General features: G+C 42.0%; 1 protein-coding gene across 18 annotated transcripts in view; it reads right to left on the bottom strand.

Annotated features, from left to right (window-relative positions):
• The window catches only part of Phactr2 (phosphatase and actin regulator 2), a 266,809-nt gene that overhangs the window by 71,639 nt on the left and 175,084 nt on the right, over window positions 1-20,086 (bottom strand). For all 18 annotated transcript variants that reach the window (XM_006512673.4, XM_006512676.3, XM_006512675.3 and 15 more), the window contains exon 2: window positions 12,440-12,607. In XM_006512673.4, the coding sequence (XP_006512736.1) occupies window positions 12,440-12,607 (168 nt within the window). The remainder of the gene's footprint in view (window positions 1-12,439; window positions 12,608-20,086) is intronic.

A 20,086-nucleotide genomic window follows, 5' to 3' on the forward strand; every position in this document is an offset into this window, starting at 1 on the left:
CCTCCCGTTTGCCAATCAGTCTCTTCAATGACTGCACCATGTATATGCTTAAATACTTCATACATTGATGAAAAAACAGCTCCCCCACCCAACCCATTAAGCTGGCAAACTATTCATTTCATTTCCTATGGCCTCTCAAGTCTTTCTTGTGTAACACTGTGACATGACCTAAAGAAGGCTTGAAAATGAGTATAATTCCTGTCCCCTAAACTTTCCAAACCCAAAATGTCCATTCACAAATACTCCATGCCTGGGATGGGATCTGGTCTTTCATCCATTCATTCTGCAAACATTTAGTGGATGTCTAATACAAGCTAAGCATGATTCTACTTGCCTCAAGATCTTTGCCAGAGAATCTAAAAACCCATGCCCTTAGTCAGGCATGCTATGCATGTCCCCAAACCCCACACTGGTCAGGTAGGCAAGAGGATCTTGTTTAAAACCAGCTCAAGTGAGACACTGACTTGAGGAAAAACTGAAAGAGAAAATCTCTGCTTGGAAGGCAATTTCTGCTTTAAAAAAGGGGGCTGAAGAGATGGCTCAGAGCTTAAGAACACTGACTACTCTTCCAGAGGTCCTGAGTTCCGTTCCCATCAATCACATGGCGACTCACAACCATCTGCAATGGGATCCAATGCCCTCTTCTGGTGTGTCTGAAAACAGCTACAGTATATTCACTGCATAAAATAAATAAATAAGAAAAGGAGGAGGAGGAGGAGGAGGAGGAGGAAGGTCAGGAGGAGGAGGAGGAGGAGGAAGGTCAGGAGGAGGAGGAGGAAGGTCAGGAGGAGAAGGAAGGGCAGGAGGAGGAGGAAGGGCAGGAGGAGGACCACCAAGAATGCTCCAGAAATAACTTCACAGCCTGTAGGATGCAGAGGATAAAATGAGCCTGACAATAAACAAACGTTACCAGATGTAGACAAATTGGACTGCACCCCATACAAGTGCTGGTGAGACTAGTAAATGGCCCTATGTTGGAAAACCGTGTTCAAATTGCTAAACAGCAAACTGTCACCAGATCCAGCTATTGCATTCCTAGGTAAACCACCAAGAGAAGTGAAAACATTCATCTACACAGAGAACCACATACCCAAGCACTATCTATCCATAACAACCCAAAGCAGAAACAACTCATCCATCACTCAACGGATAAAATGTGCTATATCTGTACAACGGAGAACCTTTCAACAGTGGAAAATGATCTGGTATCAGTTATTAGAAGGATGGTCTTGAAAGCATCATGCTAAGTGGGCAATGTCAGTCACAGATAGATAGCACACATTTATAGTTAGGTATTTACATGAAATGTCAAGAACAGGCAGAGAGCAGAGCTGGGCAGGTGGGAGAGTGGGCGGAGTGTTAGTGGGAATGGGATTCCTTTCTAAGGCGATAGAATGTTAAGAATGACTGTGGTGCTCATTACACAGCTTTTGAAAATTACTAAAACATTGTTGCAAATGGTAGATGAATGAACCACGTGGTATGTGAATCACCTCTCATCAAGGCTGTTGAAAAAAAAAAAACAGGTGCTGGGGAGAAAGAGAAATGATGAGACAGATCCCACCGTAGCATTCGATACTGAATTTATTGAAGGAAGAGAGGGGGCCAGTTCAAAGGGAAGGGACAGAGAGAGAGAGAGAGAGAGAGAGAGAGAGAGAGAGAGAGAGAGAGAGAGAATGAGCCCTGCTTTGCCTCCCATTGAAGGCAGAGTGAGAACCAGTATCCACCTAAGAAGAAAGAGAACAACCACATGGCCCTATTACTATTTTAAAAGGTGATTAGGCAGTCTTACATCCTTTGAGTTTTGACTGTTTCACGGGTGAATCTGGCCAAACTCTGAAAGAAGACAAGTGTCATAAGATTCCTTCCAAGAGGAGACACTTGCCAGTGCATTGTATGTAGCCACTGTCACTCCAATACAAACCAGAGAGCTGCATGTAAAAAGAAAATAAAGCTATCGATCAATACTACCAATAGTTAAAGAGTTACCCAATAAATAAAAACCTGGCAAAACGAGAGGGAAGGAGGGGCGGAGGGAGGAGGGAGGAGGGAGGGGGGAGGAGGGAGAGAACAAGCAGCAAACATACCCCAGTGGAGTCCTCTTCCAGGAATGCAAAAAACTGGCTCAATAGTTAAAAATATATTGAGGGAGCTGGTGAGATGGTTCATCAGTTAAGAGCACCGACTGCTCTTCTGAAGGTCCTGAGTTCAAATCCCAGCAACCACAAGGTGGCTCACAACCATCCATAACGAGATCTGACACCCTTTTCTGGAGTGTCTGAAGACAGCTACAGTGTACTTACAGATAATTTTAGGGCTCTTTCTTCTGTATTAATGAATGTGATCACACTTGGGCCTTCTTCTTTAGAATATTGACATATTTGGTTGGTCAATATATTTTTTAAAGATTTATTTACTTATTATCTGTAAGTACTTTTTTTTTTAAAAAAAATAAAAATCCAATATGAGACTTGCTCTTCCAGAAGACCTGGGTTTGATTCCTAGCACCCACACTGTGTCTCACAATTGTTTGCAGATCCAATCCTAGGGGGTCCAATGCTCTCCTCTGTTGGTACCAAGTATACACATGATACACAGACTTAAATACAAACAAAATACCATACACATAAGATTAGATTTTTAAAAAAGAAATCCAATATCTATTTGTATGTAACAAAAACCTCAGCAAGCAAGGCTCGAGGATGACTCCTCAGCTTGTCAAAGTTCACTTCCAGTAAGTCTTCAGGAATCACACTTAACGAGCATTTTCCCCTTAAGGGTTGGAACCAAGAGAGGATGGAGCAGAAATGCCTTTGAATGGGGAGAAAAGGTGAGAAAGGCACACAGACAGGTAGAAAGAACTGCAACCATTTCCGTGCATAGATAGCTGACTCACTCAGTACTCCCATGTGAACAGGATACAATAATGCCTCTATAGATGACAATGACCAATAGAAATCAACTTTTAGAAACATTTAAAGATACATATCATTTGCAATACATAAAATTAAAAAAAAAAAAGAAAACACACAATTGTAAATTTAACATGATCTTCTTAAACCTTCAAAATGTTGATGGGAGAAGTAAAGAGTTGACTAACTGGAAAGTCACATCAGTTCACAGAGTAAATGATTCAACACAGAGAAGACACCAATCAAACACATCTAAAATTTGGTACAGATAGAATGTGTACTACTCAGCTATTAAAAAGAATGAATTTATGAAATTCCTAGGCAAATGGATGGACCTGGAGGGCATCATCCTGAGTGAGGTAACCCAATCATAAAAGAACTCACATGATATGTACTCACTGATAAGTGGATATTAGCCCAGAAACTTAGAATACCCAAGATATAAGATACAATTTGTGAAACACATGAAACTCAAGAAGAATGAAGACCAAAGTGTGGATACTTTGTCCCTTCTTAGAATTGGGAACAAAACACCCATGGAAGGAGTTACAGAGACAAAGTTTGGGGCTGAGACAAAAGGATGGAGCATCTAGAATCTGCCATATCTGGGGATCCATTCCATAATCAGTCTCCAAACGCTGACACCATTGCATACACTAGCAAGATTTTGCAGAAAGGACCCTGATATAGCTGTCTCTTGTGAGACTATGCCAGGGCCTAGCAAACAGAGAAGTGGATACTCACAGTCAGCTATTGGATGGATCACAGGGCCCCTAATGGAGGAGCTAAAGAGAGTACCTAAGGAGCTAAAGGGATCTGCAACCCTATAGATGGAACAACAATATGAACTAACCAGTACCCCCCAGAGCTCGTGTCTCTAGCTGCATATGTATCAGAAGATGCCCTAGTCAGCCATCAGTGGAAAGAGAGGCCCATTGGTCGTGCAAACTTTATATGCCTCAGTACAGGGGAACACCAGGGCCAAGAAATGGGAGTGGGTGGGTGGGAGAGTGTGTGGGGGACTTTTGGGATAGCATTGGAAATGTAAATGAAATAAATACCTAATTCAAAAAAAGAATGCAATTACAAAACCAAAGCAAAACAAAATTCCATCAAGGATATTTTTAGACTATAAGTAAGCTGATTCTAAATTGTAAATGAGAAGGCAAGGAAAGTAGACTAGTTAAAATAATTGCACAATGAAGAATGAAGCTGGAGAAACCACACTAACTAATTTTCAGACGCAAGAGATACAGTAACAAAGAAAGCCTGGTATTTGTGAAGGAGCAGACACATAGATTAGGAGAACAGAACAGCCAGTCCAGAAATAGAACCACATATGTGGCCAATTAACTTTGCAAAGGTGCAAAAACAAGTCAATGTGCAGATAAGCCTTTCCAGTAAGGATTGCTGCGAGTCCCTCTGAGACATCCAAGAGAGAAAGAGAGAGAGAGAGAGATGGCGCACCACCAGACTGGAGAACTTTTGATCTATAAAAGGCCCCATTAAAAAACCAAGAGGCAAGCTGAGGGCTGGGAGGAAGTGACCAAACAACACCAGACACGGGCAATGCACCTAGAAAATATAGTCTTACAACGCAGCTGAGAAAAACAAATAGAGCCATGAAAATGAAGACTAAAACTGACCTTTTCTCAAGGAGAATTTTTGAAAAAATTGAATGGAAAAAATAGATTATTTTAGCAAACAGAACTGAAACAACTAAATCAAACCTCACACTGGACATGAATATTAATCCCAAACTGACTTAAATATGCACAATATAAAATTATAAAAGCTTTACAGGGCACATAACAAGACATTTTTGTGACTTAAATTGAAGCCTACAGAGTTTGAGCCCACAAGTTGAAGACAACTCTGAGCAAGGCAGCCGGGTCTTATTTCAAATATGAGGAAGGACAACTTATAGAAAATAGAAAGAGTGGCAGCCACAAGGCAGGACAGAGTTGTTGACTAGGTAGACCTTCAGTTCTGCAAGATGAGATGACGGATACCTGGTTCCATAATCACCTAAAAGTACCGGAGGTGGCGCGTGGCACATTTAAGAATAGTTGACATAGTTAATTTGATCATCAGTACATGCACTGTTCACTTTGTAGCCCACGCTGGCCTACAGCTTTTCGGAAATACTCCTCATTCTCCCGTGGAAGGATCACGGGCGAGCATTACCACGCCCAGTGATAGGGGAGTTTTTTCCACTATAACTAAAAATAAAAGCAACATCAAAGTGTGACAATGATGTGGAGCTGTTTTACACTGCTGGCATACATGGAACACTCTGGAGAAGGCTGGCTATTGCCATTCTTACATATTCCCTCCCAACAAGTGAAAATTCTCACTCACTGAAACCTTCCTAAGAATTTTATAGTAGCTTTAGTTGTACTTACTCACAGCTGGAACCGACTACTGGCTAAGCAAATCATAGAATGAGAACCTATACTGACATACCACTTAGCAACCAAAAGGATGATAGACATCTGTAGGATGTGCCTATCAGTTGCCAAAGGAGGGCTCCCATCCCATTAGTACTGAATGCCAGTGCCCTTTGCTTTGCTTTGCTTTCATGTTTTGTTTTAATTTTTAAGGTTAGTTTACAAAGAAGTATGTTTCTTCATGGCATGCTCACACATGCACTGCTCCCATCTCTTCTTCTTCTCCCTTGCTGGCCTCTCTCATGCCTCCTCCCCAACACCAACTGTCCCCAGGCTTCTCCAGTGAGTCTCCCTCTTTCAGTGTCCTATAGCATGCATTCCATTATTCTCTGTATTTCAGACATCCATTAAGATATCCCCTGCACAAACCACAACACACACACACACACGCACACACACACACACACACACACACACACACACTCATATATACAAAGTCTAAAATTTAGGTCCCCCACATGAAAGAAGATGTGTAGTATTTGCCTCTCCAGGTCTGGTGTTCTTCTCTACAGCTTCGAGTTTCTTTACCCACTGATCTACTGATGGGCGTGTAGGCCAGTTCCACTTACTGACTACGGTACACAGTGTATCTAGACACATGCATGTGCGCGTCTTTGTGATGTGCTGCCTTAGACCCTTACCCGAGACCCGAGCCGCTCAGTCCCACTTAGTCTTATTTTGAGGCTTGTTTATGAGGCTCCTCCATATATATTTCCATAGTGGGCCAGGAGTCTACATTCTCATCATCATTGAGTAAGTTCTCTTCTTTTTCTCACGTCCTTGTTTCCTTGACAGCCATTCTGATTGGGTAAGATGGGATCGTAAAGCAGTTCTCATTTGCATTTTCCTGATGACTAAGGATGTTGAGCATCTTCCAAATATTTTACTGGCCATTTGCATCCTGGCTTTTGAGGACTGTTTCTATAGTTCATTAGCTAGTCTTTTGACTGGAACTGTTAGACTCCTGTTGTTCTTTATATATCTTAGCTAATCCCTGGCTGCTATGTAGGCAGCAAGAAAGTTTTCTCCCTATTCTGCAGGCTGCCTCTTCACTCTGGTGACTGTTTCCTGCTCTGTGTAGATGCTTCTTACTGTCCTGTGGTCCCATTTGTCAATTCTTGAGATTATTTCCTATGCCACTGGAGTATGCTCAGAAAACCCTTGCCTGTTCCTGTGTATCTTGAAGTGTTTTAGTGTTTTGCCTGTTCTACTCTAGCAGTCTCAAATGTTCAGATTTTATAATGAAACCTTTACTCCATTCTGAATTGACTGTTGTGCAGGGGAGGAGATACTGATGTAATCTTTTGTCTTACATATGAAAATCCAGTTTCCCAGTGCCTGCTGAAGCCAGAGGAGGGCTCCGAATCCTTTGATGCTGGAGTTACAGGTGGTTGTCAGCCACCTGCTGTGATGCTGGAGACAGAACTCCAATCCTCTGCAAGTTGCAGGAGCAGTTCCTGTCACTACCTTTGAGTTGTCTCTTTAGCCTCCTCTATTACAATTTTCGGTCAGGTATTGTGATTCTTAAAGCATTGCTCTTTCTGCTAGGGATTGTTTTAGTTATTTGGGGCCTTTTCTGAATCTGTATGGATTTTAGGATTTTTGTGAAGAATGCATTAATGCTATTTTTTTTTAAAGCCAGAGTGAATCTCAATAAAGAACTGACCCATGTCAGTCAAAGTGTAGTGGGGAAGGTTAAATTACACACAAAAGGCAGAATAGGGAAGACCTGGGCTGTGGAGCAGGGAGCTGACATTGATCCATCCTAACTTTGAAAGTGGTTGGGCAATGCTATTCCTATATTAAAAAAATCTTAGAATTGTACCACAGACAGACCAACGGACAGTCAGACAGACAGAAGGCAGACAGATACAGACACAGACACGTCTTTTGTTTTTGTTTGTTTTTTGAACAACCTCTTTGGAAAGTGACTAACAATGATTATTGTCAAGAACCTTTGCACATCTGTGCTCCGAAAACCCACACTGCAATGGATTGTAAGATCTCAGAGACCAACACTGGTGTGGCCACGGGGATTAAATATCTCTTCCTGCGGACTCAAGGTTCATTAAGCTGTTCAGCAGCAGGGAGGCAAAGTAGAAAAAACATTACTGAATCAGGCAAAATACCATGTGTTTCCTAGAAGGTTATGAGTTTGATATCAGTGTCTAGGGGAAAACCCCGTTTCTAAGGGCAACTCACAGGGAAATGTTTCTAAAAGAGCTTGCCCAAGTTATTCCCTATAACTGACTTAGAGATCACTGAAGGAGCCTTTTGGCTATGACTGCTACATCCCCCATCCCACACCTCAAATCCAATCCATCTATAGATTCTTCTCATTAAAAGGCAAAGTTGAGAAATGCTGCCCTTTGCTCTGAACTGAAAAAGATGAATGTCATCTAGGAGCAGAAAACTAATGTGAATAAGTAATGCTGAAGAGAGATGCTCAGAGATGAAAGGGGATTCAAACTACAGTCTTGACCCTGATGGGAGAGATAGGCCCCAGGGAGGAAGAGAGCTCAGACACAGTTCCTGTGACATGTGCAACGGGTGATGGACACAGATGGAGAGGAGACAGGCATCCCAGAGACATCACCCAGATCTCACTAGACACAGTACTGGCAACAGATGCGGTGACTACTTGGTGACTGAGTGTCATGTACTGTGGATGTTCAACTGTTGGAGATGGTGATGTTTAGGATGAATGAGAGTCATGTGCTAACACCGCTGGTGATGGAAGGGTGTGTACGTGATCCCTAATTCACGTGATGACTCACAGGATTCCTTGTGGGGCTTTTCTGCCCAGTGACATCTCCTTGACCCATCCATTCCAAATTATGGTCTCCCTCTCATGCTCCTCTTCCAATTCTTTGCCGTATTTTTCTCTGCTCACTTTCTGATACTCTACACACTTACTTGAGTTTACTTTCCGCCTCCTACCCTACTAGCCTATAACACAAGAGAAAGCACTTCAGTCTCGGTGTCATCCCCATACCACCATGGTCTGTACCAGTGCCAGGCATAGCAGAGACGAAATTGCTAAGTGACCCTTCCTCGAAACAACAACAAGTCCTGCCTGAGGAACTTTTTGGTTACTGTGTGCCCATTGCTGGGTTTTCTGTAATTGGGAAACAGGGCAGATTCTGTTTTGCTCTTCCAATAAGGTATGGAGACAACAGCACATCTACTTTCTTAGTGGAAAACGAGAATTTAAGAATCAAAAAGCTTTCGGAGACTTAAACATGAGAGCAAGCCTTAACAAGCCCCATCTCAGAGAAATCCGTTTGCTTCATCCTTCTCTGCAGATATGGAAAATAATCCCAGGCAGCAATATTATGCTTCCATGGTTACGGACAATATTATGCTTTTCTAGGAGCAAACATAATTTTGATCCTTGCCAGCCATGTTTCTGAACATGCACCACTGCAATCAGGCCAGCCAGGCAGAACTGAAGTAATTTACTCAGACCAAATCCATCTTATAGGAAAAGCAAGGCAGTGAGGCAAACCCGAGTGTTAGTGACACCTATGAGGGCTGATCTTTCCTGATCTGCGCAGAAAGTTACCTTACAGGGATACAATGTAATGGAACTTGTTGAGTGGGCTGGATGCTGGCTGCAGCGCCTTTTGCTGCCAGACTCCTATTTCCATAGCGGGCTGAGTGTCCTGGGCCAAGACTCCTGACTAGTAGAAGTGGACTACTACTTCATCGCCTGGACTTCATAAGTTGCTCTCATGACTCAGTGAGTCAATCTGAATGGAGTTCTCAGAGCAGAATGTGGTCTATAACAACCATCAATGAAAACTGTTATTATTGTTCGGGATTGTGGTGCACTTTCAGTGACTTCAACATTTTGCCAGATGGCTCTTTGCAAGTTAGTTGGATTCCTAGAATGCTGTAGCTTATGATGACTCTATCTAAAAATCTCAACAGGCATGCCTTTGCCATTACTAAGAGCACGCACACACCACAGTGCTCATGAAGGAAGATAAAGCCTTGATTTCCCTTATCTAGGAGCACAGGATAGAAGTCAGGAGAGAAGATCTCTCTCTCTCTCTCTCTCTCTCTCTCTCTCTCTCTCTGTGTGTGTGTGTGTGTGTGTGTGTGTGTGTGTAGAGATCAGATGCACACAGTGCTTTCAGACATTTCTTCCAGGAGTTTCCTGTGTCTCCTTGTGTCACTGAGCTGTCCCTGATCTAGAGATAGGTGTTGAGTGTGGGAGGCCGTGAAAGTGGCAGGTGCCGCCTGTTTTCAAAAGTCTTGGTTTTGATGGTAACATTACACAAAAGTTGAAGGAATAACTGTTCACATAGAGGCCTTGCTTGCATGTCTAACCTCGGGGAGACACAAACAGGTTGAAAAATCCAAGGACTGGGGATACGACTTAGCGGCAGAGCGGTTGTCTAGCATGTGGACGACCTGCTTTCAATCCCTAGCACTGAGTGAAATAAAAAAAGGAACAAAGATGCAGAGGTGATACTTGTATCCCTTTCCCCAAAACAAAAAGAAAATATGGAAGCAATTAGAAAGGAAAAAATATAAATGAATTTCTGCATACTAAAGCCAGGGAAGGGAGACAGGCTTGACCAGTTTCTTTTCTCTGAAGAAATTCGCTGGTTTTTCCCCACTCTCAGGCAGCATAGACCATCCTGCTGGACTACACACGGCCATGAAAATGAAAACTGGCCCTCCGTTTTACACACACACACACACACACACACACACACACACACAGTGGCTGGTCAATGACTTTACCACTGAGGTCTACTCTCAGCCCCTTTGGTTTGCTTAAGCTTCATGGATACTTCCTTCAGGTCTTAACAGAAATTAAAGCCTTAAAATAAACATGCAAATACGCCGAGGACTATTTCATAATTCAAATAAATAACAAGGAAAGAGGAGGAAGACATCCTCTGTACATGCCCTCTCTAAGAAGGGGCATGCTAGTAGCTCCAGATGTACATAACGGGCAACAGAGATAATTGAGAGCCTCTCGTCTCCTCTCAGCATCTTAATGTTGTAGTCCAGAGACTTGCTCCCTTCTTGAGTAACCATGGCAACTTGCAGAGCCAGATTCTACCAGTGCTTGGGGAAACATGAGAGGAGCACTTTGGAAGGGCAACCTGGTTCCATCCATTCTTGAAAAACAGGGATAACAAGATGCCTAGCCAGGAACTGTAACACCACGGGTCTTCTGAATGCCAAGTACAGAATCAGGAAGGAAAACACCCAAGAATCCAGCTCATCTAATTCCTTGGATTTTTAACAAAACAAAACAATGAATGAATAAACAAACAAACAAAAAAATGAGGCTCAGAGGGTGTCTGGCTTGACCAGGATCATCTAGTGTTTGGTAGGAAGGAAATCACTTACTGGTCCTCACTCAGCAGAGTCCACCATCTCCCACTGGTTTCTAATCCAGGAAGCCCCTAGACATGGTAAAGTTCTCAGTATCCACCACCCCTCAATCCAAGTCTCCAACATTTTCTACATTTTATTGCTATGCTACAAAGAAGAACAATAAACTAATGAGCCTATGTCTACAAATGTCAGCCCCCAGCACTCTTTTTTCTTCTGAGTTTTTACAACATCCCTCTTCCGAGACACTTCTAAAAGCATCCTCAGGCACCATTTTTGTTCATTAGACAGCAAGTACTCAACTTTCCTACCTGGGAGTGCCGCAGAGACACTTGTCTCCAGGGAGCTCTGCTTTTCCTGATGCACACATTTGTGCTGTGTCTGGTATTTTCTATTCTGTTTCACAGCGCAAGGACACAAGGGTGGTCTTACTTAGGCCTGTAAGATCTGCTCCATGACCCTGCACACTTGCTGATGTTTGCAGACTAGTGTAGTGAGAAATTTTGATAAATAGTTTTGAACAGTTATCATGGAGAAAGCTGGACTTACATCAAGAGATAAATGTCTTTTGCCCTTAAACGAAATTCCATGGACACTCAGAATTTCATTAGATTGAGCTTAGAATTAAAACCAATTTCCCCCACAAGTCCATATGTAAAGTACGAACCAATGAAATCCTTTTGATTGATTTTTTTCTCATACAGGGTCTCATTCTTTATATATATAATTTTATATGCATTATTGCAAGAGTATCAGATCCCCTGGAACTGGTGTGTTACAGACCGATGTTAGCTGCCATGTGGGTCCTAGAAATTGAACCTATGTCCTCTGGAAGAACAGCCAGTGCTCCTAACCTCTGAGCCATCTCTCTATTCCTTTAATCCATTCTTCTACTTTGGTATAGGGTCTTGTTATACAGCCCAGGCTGGCCTCTGCTCACAGTCCTCCTGCCTCATCCACTGATGGGTTGGGGTGATGATGACATGCCCAGTACAGTGTGATTCTTGATGTTCAAAAAAAAATCTAAAAAGTAATGACAATGGAATAATCTCCCATCATCTTTCCTAAGAGAGAGAGACTATTGGTTTGTTCTAAAGACACAATGGGAATTTAAAATTAAATGTCAACACTCTGTTTTGTCCAGTCATTTAAATCTTGTCTCTGGAAAAACTACAACAAAGAAGACTTTTTAAAAAAAGTTCTGAGGCAGGCATGGAGGCACATGCCTTTAATCCTAGCAGTTAAGAGGTGAACTCAGAAGGCTCAGGAGTTCAAGGCCAGCCATAGAGTGAGTTAAGGGTCAGCCTATAACAAGGTTCTGCTCAAAGAAATTTATAGTTTTAATTAACAGATATGTCTATACTAGTAGCAATAGGTAGACAGCACACAAGTCTCCATATGAAAAAGCGGGTGTTTGTTGCCTCGACACCCACAGACACCACCCCCACCCCCAACCGTCTACGTCACCTCCTCCTTTTTCACATGTCATAATCTATATGAATTTTTAAAAATGTATTTTAGTGTAAGGCTACATTAGAAAGCCTAAGTCGGAACAAAACTAGGGACAGAACTGTTAGATTGTTTTATCCTTAAGTGAAGTAATTTCATATTAAGTGCAAATACATATTCTTTCAGAAAAAAAAATCACATAAATTACACAATTCACTTAGTTCAAAGCATTAACCATTTATCGTTTTGCAACTGTGAGAGTGATCGTACCTGCTGAGGTTTCTCTAAATTTGTCACTGGTCTTCTTTTTCCTCCATTTCCAAGGCTTGAAGATTTTCCCAATGGTGGAGAGTTTCCCCTTTCTCTTGAAGGGAGGTGTCTGGGAACCTGCTGGGGGGCCATCTGAGTTTGCTATGGAGGCTTTGTCTAGTCCATCAACTGTATAAAGAAAAATCAAGTTAGAGAAAAGCTGCAATGAAAGTCTGAAACAGCACTATCTGTCTCTTCTTGGACTGTTAACAGCAACTTTCCTGAACTCTTTGGAATCTCACATAAAGTCTGTTTTGTCCTATTCTGCAGCTGGTAGGACTCCCTTGATATCAATCAGGGAATCAATCAATCATGAGTTATAGTCCCCCTGGGCAATCATTTTTGGGAAACAGAAAAGGAACAAGAGACTTACATAATAGTTAGGGCCAGACAAATAAAGAGCCGTGAACCCCAGCTGAGACCATCTGCAACAATACAGCAATGTGTCGTGGTGTCCCTGCAAGAGGATGCTCCTGCACAGCTAGTCTGGCATTCTCAGCAAGGACTTCACAGTCATGGTGCTGGGAAAACCATGGTTTCCCTTCACAAAGTAAAGTGTGGGGCCAGGAAGCTAAAATCTATTTTTATAATGCTAGCACTATTGTGTGCTTCTGTTAGAGCAAACTTTCAATCCCAAATAAACTGGTAGCTATCGTTAACAATGGAACTCTGTGGGAAGCATGGGCACAGCATGTGACAAAACATTATCTTCATATGCCTTCAGTATTTTATCATTCAGAAGGAAAAAATAAAAAACATACTCTCCCATTGCTTTACACTAAACTCCAAACAGAAAGGACATAGCAATGACCTATATTATCCCAACTCCACATTTTAGCAGCAAAAACAATGCCACTAAATTAGATGATGACAAATGATGGCTTTACTCAGTCTGTTTATAAAATGGGTATTTGGACAAATGTACAATCAGTTCAAATCAACAAAACCTTAAGTGTTGAATCCAGGTGGCAAAGGAGTTCGGGTCTTTCATTTTCTCTCAAGTTTTGGAAACTTTCATAATAAAATATTAAGGAGGAAAATAAATACAGATAGAATTTTTATAGCCAAGACTTCCCCTGAGTGCAAGATTGAATGGACCCCTCTTCCTGTTACATTTGATATAACCATAGCATAAACCCATTCGTACAAACAACCTGAGTTCATTTCAGAAACTCCATGCTGGAAAGGGCACATGGAAGAGAGAATGCACTGTGTGCTTTCATTTTTATCAAAATTTCAAATAGGCAAAAGGTATTAGTGACAAACAAACAAACAAACAAAAAACAAAGAAGAAAAATGAAAATCAGTAGAATTAACTGGAGAGACCGAAAACTGGGAGAGACAGAATTTATCTCAATATTGGATGGATTATAGAAAACTGGTCACAATCTTTATGATTTTTTTCACATTTCACTTTATGTAAAATTAACCTTAGAAAACTCATAGAATGAAGTCTGATTGATATGTGAGCTGAAGTGATGACAGGTGAATTGTGATGATATCCATCAAAGACAAATAAACGGATAGATGGTATGGTGGTTTGACAGGATTGGTCTGCCATAGATTCATGTGTTTGGCCCATGGATAGTGGCATGATTAGGAGGTGTGGCCTTGTTTGATTAGGTGTGGTCTTGTTGGACAAAGTATGTCACTGTCTGTCAGGGTGGTCTTTGGGGTCTCCTTCTATGCTCAGTCTCCACCCAGTGTGGAAGAGAGCCTCCTCCTGGCTTCCTTTGGATCAAGGTGTAAAACTCTCACCTCCTCCTGCACCATGTCTGCCTGTACACTGCCATGCTTCTCACCATGATGATAATGGACTGAACCTCTGAATCTGTAAGCCAGCCCCAATGAAATGTTGTCCTTGTAAGAGTTGCCTTGGAAAACCCTAACTAAGGCAGATGAGATGAATTGATGAGTAAATACCCAACCCCAGCCAAATGCTCAGTTACTGAAGCTCGGTGGTAAAGATGTGAGGCCTATGATGAAATGTTTTTATCCTCTGTGTAGTTTTGAACTTTTTCATAATAAAAACTCTCTGGGGGAAGGGTCAGGAATAAGAAAAATTTAAAGCAAGCAGTTCTACTTCAAGGGAGATATTTTCACTCCTATTCCTTTTCTTAAGTATAACTTGAAAAACAACTGCAACCCTGCATACTACTGATTTTGTAGAAGATGATTGTGAAGTAGAGAGAAAGCAGACCACCGTAAGATCTCAGGACCCCCCAAGCAGGTCGCTGTGGGGACTTTGGCTATATCTCTCCCTTTTATAACTGGAGAAGTTAACAAACCAGATAGACCAGTCGGCATGGACCAAAAAGACTCAACCAAAGCCTGATCTTTTGAGCTACCAGACAGGGGCGGGAAAAACAACCTGGGAAGACAGAAAAGCTTAGACCACAACTATTGTGCTCTGGCCAAACCCCACAAAGGAAACTGTGATCATACATACCAGCAAAAGCTAAATGCAGGAGGAGCGAGGCTCTCACACTCAGGAGCCTCCAGCAAGGAGCCCAATACATCTGCCAGAGCTGTGCTAACAGAAGGCAAAACAAGAAGACCTTCGTGCCTGCTACCCCACAATGCCAGTGGAGACCATGTGTGGAGCCTAGATGCTTACCCCGTGCAGCAACTGGGGTAGTGTCAAAGCCTGTCCACTGGGAATTCTACCCCTGCTGGGTACTAATGAGGATCTTCATATATAGGGTGTCAACAAGAACCTGGATTTCCACCTCTATGCATGAGTGGCAAGCTGGCACTCATTGCGTGCTTGCACACGTGTTAGATGAAGTCAATGGGAGCAGAAGGTTTAAATAAGATGTGGAATCTCATGACATAATACATAAAAAGTTCAAATTTTGGTTTAAAAAAATCCCCTGACATATGAAGAGCCAAGAAAATTCCAAACTGAATGAACGACGTCAATCAATAGTTACAACATGTAGACAGCTGAGTCTGCATGCATTTTCCTTCCAATTACATACGGCAAGTCCCACTCTTCTCCCTTATGCTGTCTACTCTTATCCAAGGTGCCACCTAGGCAGAGGTATCACAGGCCCTAACTCTACTTGCAGCCAGACCCCTACAGAAGGAGACATGGGGATGGGAGCCTGTACCCTAAGTCAAAGGGATGCCCCAGCAGAGAAGTAAAACCTTCACTTCTATTCTCGTTCAGCTGCCTACTGTGAGCTACAGAACAAGCCACCAAGGAAGCAAGAGTGTGCTTTCTCTTCCTCATGATTCTTGACATTGAAAGCTCATGGAAAAGATGGATTTTGAACAACTGGATGTTGTAAAATACAGAAGAGCTGACTCATGCAAACAGGAACTAAGGTTTCCATCTGAAATTCATCTCTGTGGCTACAGACCAACACCAAGTTTGTTCTTACGTTCTTACACTGGAGAGGGAACATCACCATGCAGACTGCAAACCTGGTTCTTTGACACACCATAAAGATTGGAATTTCCATCCCAACCAGAGAAGCTCAGTCTACTTTAAACTTGTAACTAAAAATAAACAAAGTAAAAAAAAAATGCAGCAACTTCCTGGATGACATAGTTTCATAGGTGGAGCAATATGGTGAATTAAGAAACAAAAAAAAACAAAAAAGCAACAACAACAAAAACCCAAAGCTGACTGTGTTAAATCTGTGACTGCATAAGGAATGAATGACACCGTCTTCTCTCTTGCACCTTCAGTCCTATCTTACTCTCAGGTACCAAAGGCAGAGGCCGGTGCCAGCAGACACAGGGATATGTGCACATGTGTGAGTCTGCACATGCACATGTATCCCCCTGGAAGAATGAATCTACTTGTTTTTATAACTGATAGACTCTTACTTAAAATCACCCTTGCTGTCAGAGATTGTATCGTGGCCCAGTTGGCCAAATGCCATTGTGATTCTCTTAAAGCATGGCGGAGCAGTGAAGTATGGGCAGAATAAATCTTTTCCAGACACCTAGAAACTGGGAGCACCGCTGATATTTCTAATGCTTCTTCTTTTGAACAAACTTATCATCAACAATCCCTTAGAAAGTTTCTGTAAACTCTTCCATCTAAGCCCAACAGACCTTGCATTTACACATGGGGGAGGGCTACATCCCATCTAGTATTTTTCAATGGCAATCTTCACAAACTTTCCCGTTCTTTTTCTTTTTCTTTGCTCTTTTTATGTAGAAGAAACCTGGTCTATGTAGACCAAGCTGGCCTTGAACTCATAAGCCTTTTCCCCTGGCCTCCTAAGTGCTGGGATTACAGGAGTAGATCACATGCAACAATGGTCCACTTTCCTGTTCATCATTACCTTCTGGCTCATAATAGACACTTACATTTTTTAATGTAGCACATTCTGAAATGCAGTCTTGTCCTCCCTGAATATGGGGATTTTGCACATGAGCTATTTCCTGGCGAAGTAAACCCATTCCACTAAGCCTCCTCACATCACCAACTGGGAAGGCTTCAAAGAGCACACACAGCTTTTATTTTAAATTAAACAGAAACTCAAGCAACTTTAGCGCAGCTATGACCATATAACTCAAGAAATAAATGAAGCTACATAATTACTACATTAAAGTTGTGAACTTTGGTGTTCTTTCCTCTGAGACCTAAGAACAGACAGGGCTTCTTAGACAAGGCCAACTATTTAGTGCAAGAGTTTATAGGTCTTTAAAAAACAATATTTAGTGTTTTATGATATGTCAGACACCCATTTTCCACACACACAATCATTTCAGTCACTGAGAAAATGAGGCACAGTATTCCATTCATAAATCTAGTAACTGAAAGGTCACTCAGAAAAGAGCCCCAGTGAAAGATCTCCTGATGCTGACTGGGGGCAAGCTGGCAGCCACCTTGAGAAAAAGGAGTTGAAAAAGATGGTCTCAACTTTCTCTAAATACCCCTAAGTACTTGCAGGTGAAGTTGAATGCACTTATAAAATCCAATAATAACAAAACCAGACAGATCATATGTGGTATTTACATTTTGCTAAGCCCACATTTTGAGGAAGCTAAAAAGCAAAAACAGAAATAAGCAAACTGGACTTTATTTCCTTAAAATATGGCTTCAGAGACATCTTTCCTTTTGCACATACATGTCTGGCCATTCAATCATTATGATTATATTGAAATTATCACGCTAGAGTTTTACAATGAATTTTTTTTTGTGTGTGTGTTCCCATTTCACTTCTACCACTCACCTTTCCGGTCACAGAACACTCAGTAAGAAAACACAAGCGTAGTGCGGAAACAAGTTTGAACTCTCCATTTACAAAGCACATAGGGAAGATTTAACCACACCCCTCCATTTAAATGAAGCAATGGCATGTGCCATCATCTATGAGGGCAGACACACAGAACCAAGTGGATCTAAACGTCACCGTCTATGGATGCTACAAGCGAACCATGATGACAATGTAGAGGGGAGCCAGTAGGCCATCCTTCTGGGCCATCCTTCTGGGCCATCCTTGTGGGCTATCCTTGGCCTTCTTCTCATTTAATCACACTTTACATTAGTTTGAACCAAATTTCTTCCCTTCTTTGGAAGTAAGATGAATGACCAATGAAGAAGAGGAAAAGAATCAACTATAGGACACCCAATTTGGGCACAGGTTAGAAATCTCTGTATGGATATGGTGAGATGCTATACAAGTGGATGGCTGATGGTGGAAGTTACAGATAGCGAAGTGAGAATCTAGAATGTTCTACATGACACCAATGACAGTTTGGACATAACTGCATAAACTTGAGTTTTGCAAGATAGGAAGACAGGAAGTAGATTATCAGCATGGACATACACACTGCCAGGCACATATGCTCTTTCTTGGTTTCTGATAGTGTTCTTCAAGAAGGGAAAATCAAAAAGTCCAGTCTGTACAGAAATGGACACTTCCAGGGTTGGGACACAGAACTATTGATGAGCCCTTATCATCTTATATTGCTAGGATGTAAGGGGATACTCTAAACAAACTGAACAGTAGATGTCAGAGAAACATGGGCAGGAACTCAAAGGATATGCAAAGTCAAATGTTTGAACAATTGGGGTAAACTAAATAATATAGTACTAACTTATAACCAAAAATCTAAAATAAATATCTATGGGTCCATATTTACACAAATAAATATTAAATAAATAAATTTGGGACAAAAGGAATCTGTCCAGATGAGGTCCGATAATCTGTAGAAGGCGCTTACCTTCCCATGCCTTAAATGCTACCACAGTGCAGTTCCTTCTGAGAGCAGAAGTGTGGAGGATGACGACGTTAGCCATCACTAACTTCATAATAAAGGGCACAGAATCACCTCATCCAAGGAGTCCAAGGTCATTGTCATCTGTGATAGATTGTGTTTACTGTAGCAACCTTCACGTGTTGTGATCCATCTGGATCTTCAAAACCCACAAGCCAGCGACATTACGGGAAACTGTCAGAAAAGGCTGAGTTGAGGGACATGTCTAATATACCTGACCGATGCACCTCAGACCAACAAGGTAATTAAAAACTAACGGAGTCTGAGTAACTGAAGTGGGAGGCCGTGACATGGGTCCTTAGTGAGATCCTTCATCAAACACAGTGACATCAAGGAAACACTGCTGAGATTCTAATAAATTGTAGCTTGTAAGAAGGTGCCACTGTCTGTCCTTTTGTTGGAATAAGTTTATCACATACACAAGAGACTAAGAGAAAGAGAAAATAAAGGCAGCAGTATATGAGAATATGACTATCTTTCCACATTTTCTGCAAATCTAGAACTATTCTTTTATTTTAAACAATACATGTCTGTGTGTGTATGTTCAAATGTGTGTGGCTGTGCTCACCCATGCCCCAGCTCACAGATCTAAGGACACTGGGTGCCTGGTTCTAGCTATCTCTGTCTTATTCCCTTGAGCCAGGGTCCTTCCCTGAACTTAGGGCTAGGCTGACAGCCAGCATGCCTCAGTGGTCCTCCTGTCTCTGCTCAGCACAGTGCTCGGGGTCCAGGCACAAACCATCAAGTCCCCTTTTTATGGGAGTGCTGGAGGTTCAAACCCAGGTCCTGATGCTTATGTAACAAGCACTCTTGCCCACAGGTTCCCAAATCCAGAACTATTCTAAAAGACAAGTCATATATGTATATATATATATTTGGTTTTTCGAGACATGGTTTCTCTGTATAGCCCTGGCTGTCCTGGAACTCACTTTGTAGACCAGGCTGGCCTTGAACTCAGAAATCCACCTGCCTCTGCCTCCCAACTGCTGGGATTAAAGGCGTGCTCCACCACTGCCCGGCTTGACAAGTCATATTTTAATGTATCATAGCCCCCAACGAGGTAAATAAACTTAGAGATCTGTATTTTTAGGGTCCTTTCTGCTCTAAGATGCATGGAGGAGTACACAAAAGGTTTCTGCCCCCTGGATTTGGGGGAGATAACATTTCCAGTTGTCCATCTTCCTTCCCTTTCCTAACACTTTCCTTTTCTAGTATTTTGGCACTGGGGGTTTTTAAAGACCGCCATTCTGCTATTTCAGCACGTTTTAGCACATGACTTACTCAGATTCAGTAGTAGTCAACATTTTCTATAAGAGTGGAGAGTGGGGTTACTGTCCACACCACATTAGCAAGGACTTAGTCACT

This window comes from Mus musculus, chromosome 10 (assembly GCF_000001635.26).
Source record: "Mus musculus strain C57BL/6J chromosome 10, GRCm38.p6 C57BL/6J".
Taxonomy (NCBI): Eukaryota; Metazoa; Chordata; class Mammalia; order Rodentia; family Muridae; genus Mus; species Mus musculus.